This window comes from Protopterus annectens, chromosome 7.part0 (assembly GCF_019279795.1).
Source record: "Protopterus annectens isolate FY-2018-M chromosome 7.part0, PAN1.0, whole genome shotgun sequence".
Taxonomy (NCBI): Eukaryota; Metazoa; Chordata; order Ceratodontiformes; family Protopteridae; genus Protopterus; species Protopterus annectens.
In genome coordinates, this window is record NC_056739.1 from 525,570,172 (window position 1) to 525,582,373 (window position 12,202).

Consider the following 12,202-nt stretch of genomic DNA (forward strand, 5'->3'; position numbering starts at 1 on the left):
TAAGTACACAGACCCCAGTGCTGTACACACAACTGCAGAATGCCCAAGTTATGTCCTCAGAAACAACCTCTACTATACATAGCATGTCTAGCAGTACATCTGACTGGCTTGTTATCAGGTATGATGTCACTAAATAATGGTGTATAGAACATATGCACCTCTTACTACCTGCAGTATGTCCAAAGGTTGACAGACTTGTGGCTGGAGCTACAAACACTGGCCCAATATTGGCATGTTGCTGTGATAACCTCATACATTTATTGTCATACTGGGGTTTGTTGTGACATAAGTTCTATGAGGGATATGAAGTCAGTAAATCTCATGGCTGTCACCATGTACTGACTGCAATCCTCACACTATGCTTCTGCAGTTCTCAGATAGGTGTTCTGTGAGTAACTGAAGAAAAAAAAAGGCTCCATGCACTGCCCAATCTGCAGATAACCCTACAGATGGGAATTTCCTCAAACACATAACACTGTCATGACAGGTATTAAATCATGTAGACCAGCCATATCTACATACACCCTGTTAAACCGACATTACTCCAAATGCAGAATAACATTTACATTCTGTAGTCATGTTTGGCATATCCACCTTCTGTCTGTTGGCCTGTTTCCACAGAATATGTTGTTAGAGGTAAATCCCAATACCATCTGTGATGCTGTTTACCAAACACCACATTTAGGTTCTGCTCACAGTGAATGAAATATTGGAGTGTGTTTCCATGCAATTGGCTGTGGGAATGTTACCACAGCTGTTCCACATGCAATCAGCTAGAGAGGGACTGCAATTCATGCAGAGGTCATCAGCTGATCATGAGCATCACTTACAAAACACAAGCTGCTGCTTAAGCAAAGCAGGTGTACTTCTCCACATCCACCAGAGAGGGTGTGAGAGAGACAGACAGAGACAAAGTAAGTCAGGGAGGGGGTGGGAGATATAACCTAATCATATTTGTGTCACACACCTACCAGTATGGGGTTTCAAACCCCTGACTGACTATGTATTGCTGTCACATGTCTATGCAGTTATTGCATGCACCACATAGCTTACACGATGGGGAGCTGTCCAAAGGTAACTCTGATGGTGAGTAACATCTGCAACAGGGATATAGTAGTGATAAGGTAGGTGTAGTACAAGTGCCTGTCCACATGAACAGGTGTCAACATCAACGCAGCCACACTCTCTCAGGGACTCACATACATTGACACACTTGTCAGGGTCAAGAATAGACTTCCTAACTAGCTAGTTTGTCACAATACAGTAATGCACAGATATCACATGCTCCACTAGGGTTATCCAAATGTTATATGGGCAAAGGGTATGTGAAGGTGTTTGACATCAGACAGCATGCTTCAGTAGGCCAATGGGAGTTCTAGTGAGTGTGAATGTGGTCAAAAGTATCATAGTCCACACACACAGACAAAGGGTGCCAGTACTGACATGCATGGGTGCATTGCTTCATGGTTGTGTAGTGATTGACTGTGCCATAAGGAGGTACAAGGCGAGGTGAAGGGTATACCTTGGCATCAGGCCACATGACAATGGTTTGCAGTATGGCTCAGGGGTGTAGTGTCTGGATTGGCCCACACAGGTTGGTATTGTACTCACCATCCAGTCACCTGAGTTGCTGTTGTGTGTGGCCAGTGCTGTGCAATGCTTGCCATGTATGTTTTCTATAGTCCATGACTTGGACGGTGTCTGGGATGTACAAATGTCCCACATACATGTTCAGTGACATCTGGAACTGTACCTTAGGGTGTCTGGCCCATGTTGTGTAAACAGATTGTTATCATCAGATGTGTCAGTCCTGGCCTCATGTGCTGGGAACTGGTAGCTGACACCAGGTTGACCCTGTACCTATATTGATAGCATGATACAGGTATTCTCTGGTGGCAGTGGCATCTGTCCATACAGAGCATGTGTTTAAGGCATGGTATGTCCTTTGTGGGTCACATTTGATGGCACCACATTGGTTGCAGGAGTCCAGTGGGGAACACAGTGAAGGTACAATGTCTGCAATTATGTGCTTATTGTGGCGATGAGACAGGGTGCCATGCCCTCTGTAGTCCACTGCAATCACACCATGGTTACTATCTGTGGGCAATATGCAGGGTACTCCAGCAAAGCGGTTGTTGCCTAGGTAATTGTGTTTGTGTATGAGACATGGGTTGAGAGTGTTCTCTGGGTAATACAAGGGTTGCTTACTTTTTTTGTCAGGCCTTGATGTCACATGTATTGGTATGGATTGACACCCCAGCCTCTCAGCTATTTGACATCGGTTATCCTTGTCAGGTGAACATTGTGACATATAATAGGCCTACCATATAAAAAAATTTGCAAAACATGCTCCACAATGAGTCCATTTGTTACACACTCACAGCCACCTTCACACAGGATATGTATGACAAACACAGACACAGTTGCCATGTCTGGGATTAGAACTCCGACCTAACTAGTTTATTGCACTACAGCATTGGTCATTTATAGGACATGCCATGGAGATTACTGGACTACTCTTTCCCCATAGGTGTATTTCATGAAGTATGACATCAGCAGGCTTACCAAAGAAGGGCAATGGAGGTTGTAGTGACTGTGAATGGCCTCAAAAGCATTGGTCTATACACAGGCACATAAACTCACCATGTCTGGGAATAAAACCCTTGCCAAACTACTATATCACACTACAGCATTACACTGTTATAGGATGCACCATGGGGATTACTAGGCTACTCCTTCCACAAAGGTGTATTTCACTGGGAATTACATCAGCAGGCTTGGCAAAGAAGGGCACTGGAGGTTATAGTAACTGTGAATGGCCTCAAAAGGATTGTGCCCTACACAAACAAACAAAAACACATCCTCACTTGCCATATCTGGTAATAGAATCCCTACCAAACTACAGTATTATGCAGTTATAGGACATGCCATGGAGATTACTGGACTACTCTTTCCCCAAAGGTGTATTTCACTGAGAATGACATCAGCAGGCTTGCCAAAGAAGAGCAATGAAGGTTGTAGTGACTGTGAATGGCCTCAAAAGCATTGCTCCCTACACAGACAAACATGCAAACATCCACACTTGCCATCTCTGGGAGTGGAACCCCTACTGAAGTACTATATCACACTACATCATTACACTGTTATAGGACACACCATGGATATTACTGGACTACTCCTTTCCCAAAGGTGTATTTCTCTGGGAAGGATATCAGCAGGCTTGCCAAAGAAGGGCAATGGTGGTTGTCGTGACTGTGAATGGCTTCAATAGCATTGCTCCATACACAGACAAACAAGCACACACACCCACACTTGCCATGTCTGGGAATAAAACCCCTACCTATTATATCACACTACAGCATGATGCTGTTCTAGGATGTACCACAGAAATTACTGGACTACTCCTTCCCCAAAGGTGTATTTCAAAGTGAATGACATCAGCAGGCTTGTCAAAGTAGGGCATTTGAATTGTTAGTGAGTGTGACTAGCCTAAAAAGCATTGCTCCTACACAGACAGACACACACACACACATACACACACACACACACACACACACACACACACACACACACACACACACACACACACACACACACACACAAAACTGCCATATCTGGGATTAGAACTCCTACCTAATTACTTTATCACACTACAAAATTACGGAGTTATAGGATGCGCTACAGAGATTACTGGGCTACTCCTTCCCCAAAGGTGTATTTCAAAGTGAATGACATCAGCAGGCTTGCCAAAGTAGGGAATTTGAATTATAGTGAATGTGACTAGCCTAAAAAGGCATTACCCCCTACACAAACACACACACACACACACACACACACACACACACACACACACACACACACACACACACACACACACACAGGTGCCATGTCTAGGATTAGAACTCCTACCTAACTAGTTTATCATACTACAGCATTATGCAGTTATAGGATGCACCACAGAGATTACTGGGCTACTTCTTCCCCAAAGGTGTATTTCAAAGTGAATGACATCAGCAGGCTTCCCTAAGTAGGGCATTTGAATTGTAGTGAGAGTGACTAGCCTGAAAATCATTGTTCCCTACACAGACACACACAGTTGCCACACCTGGGATTAGAGCTCCTACCAAGCTAGTACATCACGCTACAGTATTACACAGTTACAGGGCATGCCACAGAGAATACTGGGCTATCCCTTCCCCAAAGGTGTAACTCACAGTGACTGGCATCAGCAGGCTTGCCATAGTAGGGCTATAGGGAGGGCAGTGTGTGTGCATGGGCCATAACCCATTCATCTGGAGGTAGACACACAACACTCAGGTACACACAGGTTTATATTCTGCAGGTACATGTATACAACTGCAAGATGACATATAGTCAGGCAGTATATCACACTACAGTATTACACAGTTACAGGACATGCCACAGAGATTACTGGGCTATCCCTTCCCCAAAGTTGTAATTCACAGTGACTGACATCAGCAGGTTTGCCATAGTAGGGCTATGGGGAGAGGAGTGTGTGTGCATGGGCCATAACCCATTCATCTGGAGGTAGACACACCACACTCAGGCACACACAGGTTTATATTCTGCAGGTACATGTATACAACTGCAAGATGACTACTGCCTTGTACAGTCATGTTGAACAGTTAGCACTAGCAACAAAGAGTCTATAATGCTGAGGGATACCAGTGGCTAATGTCTGCGGTGAGTGACATTTACACGTCATGTGGTTGTAGCCATTTGGCTGTGTACTGAGTGGGACAAGCCTCATGATGAACAGCTCTTTGTCACTGTCACTCTCTTCCACACATCTATGTATGTCTACTTTTGGCATATTATAGTATGTTGTCTTTGGATATATGTGTGTATTCCTATCCAATGTGTGTGCAAAGCATGACTAGTGCATACTGAGGAGTGTATGCCATAACATCTGCAACTGTCAGATGTGTATGGTTCACTGTTGTTGCCAGACATGGGCTTCCTTTCTTTAAGTGTGGGAGCATACCCAGTGTGCCCTTCTGTATTGACTGTGTGGATCCATTCCAGGTAGACTGTACTCCAGTGCAGACCTTTGTGTTCTACACCTACAGCTAGCAAACTGTTTCTGCAGGATATCTGTAGATCATTTGGCAATATGGGGTCAAACTGGGCAAGGTATAGTGGGTAATGCAGACAATTGTGTCTGTGCTGCTTCTGCTACATGGTCCTGGTGTTAGCAGAGATATTCAGCCATGTGTAGTATTATACACTGTATTGTATTTTGTCCTCAAGTACTGTCAGGTAGACATTTTTGCTCACAGTGATGTCGTGGGGAATACAAGGTGAATGCAGCTGTGTCCAGTACTGTGGTCAAATGCCTATGTATTCTTGCAAACTAATGCCATTCTGGATGGGGAGCTGCAGACAGTTGCTGCTGGGTCTGTGTAACCTGTTCAGCACCTGGGTACAGTGGTGGCAGAGTATCCCATACTTGTACATCCAACGAAGAGACAGTATGGCCTTATCTTGCTGTGACAATACCTCACAGCTGTACAGACTCACACAGGTTACCCAGTGGCAGGGGTCATAAGTCAGGACACTACCCCTATTTTGGTGTATGGGCAGGTTTGTAGCCACCCATTTTTGTGTTTACAGCCAGGATAGTATGTGCACACGGCTGTGTTTCGGACTTCGCACATTCCATGCTGCACATGCTCCCACCCCCTCTATTATTCTATCCTCTTCCATACATTATGCAACCATTCTCTGATACTTTCCCTATAGTTATCACCTCATCACAGCAGTGTATTGGTGTCAGTCCACAGTTCAAGCAGTGGGACATGGTGGATATGCTACTGTGGTTTGGCCTTGCATATGGGTTCTCTGGACTGTGTTATGTTGTTATTTGGGAGTCCATAACATAACCCACATTGGCAGTACAGGTGAGATGTAGGCCTTTGGCAGAGGACTGTAGACCATTTGTTAGTGATGCAGGCCAGCTGTAGCAGGCCGTTGCATTCTGTCAGTCCTACAGTACCAGACTGTAATACAGTATATTCCCCTGGGGTGACAGGGTAGGTGTGCTAGGTGTCATGACTAGGATTGGGGGGGCACAGCTGACTGTTTCTACATTTCTACATAGGACTCGGGGGGGCGCACATGACTGTTAGTACATTTCTACTTAGGATTGGGGGGGCACACCTGACATGTACACATTTGCTATGACTGTACTAGTATGTCAGGTACTCCATTTCATTCTGTATTCTAACCTATCATGCTGACTATAGGCATGTCAGTGTACTACAGGTCTTAGGTTTGATTGACCTACATATCAGTTTCTGACCTTTTACCCTTCAGAACTAACATCCCACTGCCTGATCTGATGTTGTCTGTCTGTGTAGGCCTGGGGGGTATATTACTCATAGCCATCATTCAGAGTCCTTAGCATAGCCTTCATTTGTGTTTATCTACACCTGTCATGCTGGCTGAGACTGTTGTTGGGTAAGTGAACTTCACTGACTGGCATGTGTGTGTCATATGGACACACATGTGGCCCAGCACATTTCCTGCAGTGGGTTTTGTCACCATGTGTAGTACTGGCTACTATGGTGAAACCAGTATTTGTTACAGATCTCATGCTGCCACTATATGTGTCTACTATCTGCTTACATACCATTCAGCCACCTGATTCCCCTGCATGCTCACATCCATACCACAGATACAAGTAACAACGCATACTACTCCATTTGGGAATTGGTATGAAGAATGACTTACCTTGTTGGTGTACCAGTATTGAAGATGGTGCTGTAGGGCTGCCTATGTCGGATGCACACAGTACACTTCCTATACATGGTTGGGCACAGGTAGTGTCATGTTTGGCATCCCTTTTACTGTATGTGCGAGTCAGAGAGAGGTGTCATTCCCTGGGTCCCTAATGTGTCAGTGTATGCACTATGCGTTGCCTCTTTGCCAAGGCTAGGGCATACTGGGCACGTCTCCTTCTGCCTACTGGGATAGGCTCAGGTTATTCCTCCTCTGAGTCACTCTGTTCCTGTGCAGGCTTTGGCAATGGTGGGGGGCTGTGTGGCCCTGGCCTGTGCTGTTCCTGCTGCAGCTGTTTCCTCAGGATCATATTGTGTAGCATGGCACATCCGATGACAATTTGAGTACATGTAGCTAGTGAGTACTGCAAGGCTCCACTGGATGTGTTCAGGCACTGGAACCATGACTTGAGCATCCCAAACACATGCTCTATTATAATTCTCATCTGTGCATGTGCTTCATTATAGAGTTCTTGTTCGAGTGTGTGCGCATTTCTGATGGTTGTCATCAGCCACGGCTCCATTGCATAACCAGCATCCCCAACTAGTGTTCTGTAAGGGATGTCCCCATTGTCAAATCTCTGGTACAGCTGTGTCCGATGCAAGATCTGGGACTCATGACAGCTTCCAGAGCAGCCAGCACATACATTCATTATAATGCCCTGGGCATCACACACTACCTGGCATTTGATGGAGGAGAAGACTTTGCAGTTGATGTAGACTCTACCCAGCTCACCAGGTGGTGCTTTGATGCATATGTGTGTACAGTCTATAGCACCCACTACCTCAGGGTATTCTGCTATTTGGTGGAAGAGATGCATATTGTTGGCCAATGCCTCACGGGTGTTGAAGAAATATACATCCTCACTGGCATGTGCTGACATGGCATCCAGGAACTGGTAGAGTACCCTGGATGCTGTGAGATCCCCATGATATCCTCAGGTGACCTTTAGAAGGTACCTGTGGCTAGTATTCATAGGTGTACACATACCTTGGTATCCACTTGGATGGGTTCCCCTCTGTTAGTTCTGTGTGTCAGGTGTGGCCGGCACAGCTCAAAAATTTGCTGTAGGTGGTTCCTGTCCATTCTGTAACACTCCACTATCTCCAGCTCATGTAGCCCCTGGTAGGTTACCCTGGGTCTGTACACTCTTCTCTGACTCCTCACTGTGGGTTGGTCCCCTCAGCCTCTTCCACATGTTGATGTATGATAGCTGCTGCAAACTCTATCATTTTGTTGTTTTCGTTTGTTAAAATGTCCTTGCTTGTATACACCGTTGGTGTAGAGCATATGGGAAAAACAGAGTGAAAGATGTTTGCATAGTTTATAGTAGTGTTCTGGGCTGGGCTGGGCAGGGCTGCTGCCTGTGTAATTGGCTGATACTGATACATCTTAGCAGCCAGCTATGCTAGGTCTCCTAGATTGCCTTCCTACTCCTTTTTTCCCTTCCCATTGTCTTCCTGTTTAAGCTCAGGGGCGTGCCACACAAACACAGTGCTCAAATGTGCACAGAGCTGCTATTTCCTGGTTTACTTTTTCTTTGTTTCCTTTAAAACCGAGTGTGCACAGTGGATACCCAACTAGGCAATGTAAAGACACACCCCCTTGCTTAGCTCTGCTAAGCTAAGGACAAACCCAAGCCACAGGGATCCAAGCTGCTTACAGTATGCCTGACACATCCCCTATGATGTCAGCTAAATCCTAGGCTTGCACCAAGCTATTCCTGCACTTACACTGTTGGGTGCTGACTTGCATTGAGGGGAAATCTGGGATTCAGTATCATTCCCCTCATTTGCATAGGATTGCCCCCTGATGCATAGTTACAGCTCCCACACTGAGTAAACACTATTCACTGGCCATGTCATCTTCTGTCTGCCATTGAGTGTAATGACAAAATAGTGATTTTGGTTAGAACGCTTATTTCAGGTTATTTTTTTATTTTTCACCCGATCCCATTTGCGCACTGGTGCCCTACACTTAAACAGCCAAAATCAGCTATAAAAATAAAAGGTATTATTTTTTTAAACTGTTTTCCATGCCAATGGCCATATATTTGGCTATTGGCATGCTTTACACATTATATACACCATACACCCTTTATTTGGTGCTGCCATGGCTCCGTTTTGTAGTTTGCAGAAATGTATTCGGCTGCCAGGTTCCTGGATCACAAATTCACCTCATTTGCATGTTTTTTCACGTGCAAATGGGGTAATTTGCATACAGGAGCTGCGTCCATGCAGGAATAGTGCAGAAATGCTCATAAACGTCCCTGCAGCTTATTCCTGGATTGCACGGCAGACATATTGCTTCCTGAAGCTCCTCCCCTGTTCCTGCACACCGTGCAGGGTTTGCTGAATTTGGGGGACTATCTTTTATGATGATATACAGAGATAAAAGGCTTCAAAACATAACATCTTCTGGAAAGCTATCATCTCCAAAAGAAGAAGATGCGAGTGAAAACAGTGAGGAAACAAACATTGTGTGCATTCAAGGTGCATTTAAAACTAACTGATTACCCAACAACATTGGTAATATGCAAAATAAATCATTTTGCAGAGAAACAAACCCACCTGCACCCCTGTGTTTAAGACTTTGCTCCCTTTACTTAACTGTATTAACTATGCTGTTGAATGACCTTTGAGGAAGTACAAAGGGACTGATATTGCCAATGTGATAATAAAAATCCAACTAGCCTGTAAATGCACACTACATATGAAATAAAAATAATAAACTTACACTCCAGGCATAAATCTCATGACTTTGTGGAATTTAATGCTGTATAAAACAACTTCATATTACTGGATCCAACATACCCACGTTATTCAAACTTGAAAGTCTCATTCATTCCAAAGTTAGAGGAATCCAGACGAGCAGGCTATCTCAGTGGGCATAAAAGACAGTGTTTGTGACATAAACAAAAATAGCGAGTGCAAAAGTTCATGCTAACAGTAGGACAATGTTCACAGCTGATAGAAACAGCTACAGCCAATGGATTTCACTGAATACGTTGCATATTTATTTATGGGTTTTATGTGAATGAACAGTTAGCTAAAGTGGTCTAAAATCTTCCTTTTAAATAAATGGTTTAATTTGGCTTGTTGCCATTACTATTTTTTCCCACATTAGTTAAAACAAATCAGTTGACAAAACATAAAAATGTAGTCCCATAAAACATCACTTCTCAAAAGAAGGATATTTTTCCATTGTCAGTTATGTCATCTGATAAGAAAGCAGTGCTAGTCCATGCTGCAATGCTCAAAATTATCAACTTAATCTTAATAAACTCACAATATCAGCATATTTTAAGAATGTAACAGGGTAGATTTTACTATTACTGCAGCATTACAGGTTATACTATTGTCATTTGTGTGCATCCCATCTACATATGGCATGTTTCCTCTAAGCTATAGTGCTGGATGCTGTCAACATTTCCTCCATTTCAAATTTTCAGGGATAGTCATCCAACTCTCAAGGAGTAGAAGCTTGAACAGCTGTCTGGTGTGACATTTTATTGTATCACAACAAACCTTAATAACATGTTTTCTTTCCTAAAAAAAAAAAAAATCTAAGGTATGCATGTGTGTGTGTGTGTGTGTGTGTGTGTGTGTGTGTGTGTGTGTGTGTGTGTGTGTGTGTATGTATGTATGTATTTGATGACTGTATGTTTTCATGTGCCTGTGTGTTCCTGTGTTTGTGTCACTGAGCTGGAATTAACAAAACCTAAACGGTATGTTTTGAGCTTTTTTGTGCTTTTTACTGTATTATTTCTTTCTTATTATTACAGAAATCACATTATTTCTGCATTCTGAAATAAAAATGGAGGTCTACCAGACCACTAAACTATTACTATTTCTTGTGCTTTCTCTTACTGGAGTCCAAGGGAACTTGACTGTTTTTCTAGCCTTTATTCATATTGCTTGCAGCGGACAAAAATGGTCTCCTTCGGATACAATAACAGTGAACCTGTCTTTCACAAATCTACTTCTTGTTACTTGCAGAGGTGTCCCACAGACATTGACAGCATTTGGACTAAAGAACCTGTTTAATACTCCTGGATGTAAATTCATTCTCTTTTGCTTCCGGACTATGAGAGCTGCTTCCATCTCTCTAACTTTCCTTCTCAGCATTTCTCAGAGCATTATAATAGCTCCAGCATCTTCAAGACTTGCAGTACTCAAGAAAAGTTTGCCAAGGAACCTGCTCTGCTCCCTGATATGGTTCTGGCTCCTTAGTGGTTTTACTAGTATTGCATCAATTTTGTATACAAAGGCAGCAGAGATAAATGCAACATTATCCAGTTTTACACTGAATCTTGAGTACTGTTTTACTGTGTTTCCAGGAAAGACAGTATACGAAGGAACTAATATTATGGTTTTAGTAAGGGATACTACCATGATTGCACTCATGGCTTCTGCAAGCTGGTACATTGTGTATATTTTGTTCAAGCACAGAAAACAAGTAAAGAACATCTGTAGCTCAGGTCATCATAGGGGAGTCTCTGCAGAAACAAGGGCAGCTAAGGCAGTTATTACTCTGGTCATACTTTATGTTATATTTTTTGGAATTGATAACATGATTTGGATTTACACATTCAGTGTACCTAAAGTATCAACACAGATTACAGACACCCGTGTTTTTTTCTCTTTACTATACGCAACTATTTTCCCACTTGTAATTATATTGTCAAACAAAAAAGTCAGCAATAGTATCAATTATGTAATGGTTCTTATTAAATATAAAGAAGCAGCAACTGCAATTGTAAAAGACAATAAAGCTCATGTCAGCAAATAGGAGTAATGTAATTATTGTCAGAATATAGAAAACAGTTGCATTTCTCTTGATCCTAAAGTATTTCCTATCCTTCTCTTTTCTTTTTTGTCCCTTCCATTTAAGATTTCCAAGTTACAACCTTTGACCTTGTCAAGGTTTTCCATGTTGTTGCGTTGCATTTCTAAATGTTCGATAGTAAGGAAAATAAATGTTGGGTATTAAACAAGACAAAATGATGTGTAAATAGCATACATTTTCTTGGGTGCAGACCATAGAGAAAATGGAGTGAGTGATTCTATTTGACAGTTAAAGGCAGCATGAAGAAGGGATGAATCAATTATGGACTGATCAGTTTGAAAACTAAGAGGTGATTGTATAGGAAGGGGCAGTCAAATTGATAATGTACAACCATAAAGGTAGAAAAATAAGAAAAGATCTACATGAATAATATAATTTCTGGGAATACAGATTTATAAAGCTGCAAGGTGTTTATTACTTAATCATTTTGCAATACTGGATATGAAAGAAACATGTGGCAAAAGGTACTGCATGTTGATAATGAAAGTAAAATTGGGTAAAGTGGGAGAGAATCACCAAGACCCCATCAAGTGAGAGATTATTTATCTAGTTA

General features: G+C 42.7%; 1 protein-coding gene across 1 annotated transcript; it reads left to right on the forward strand.

Annotated features, from left to right (window-relative positions):
* The first annotated feature begins 10,617 nt into the window (after window positions 1–10,617).
* LOC122806029 (olfactory receptor class A-like protein 1) lies at window positions 10,618–11,592 on the forward strand. The gene has a single exon (XM_044076269.1). The coding sequence runs from the start codon at window positions 10,618–10,620 to the stop codon at window positions 11,590–11,592; it is 975 nt and encodes a 324-aa protein (XP_043932204.1).
* The last annotated feature ends 610 nt before the right edge of the window (window positions 11,593–12,202 follow it).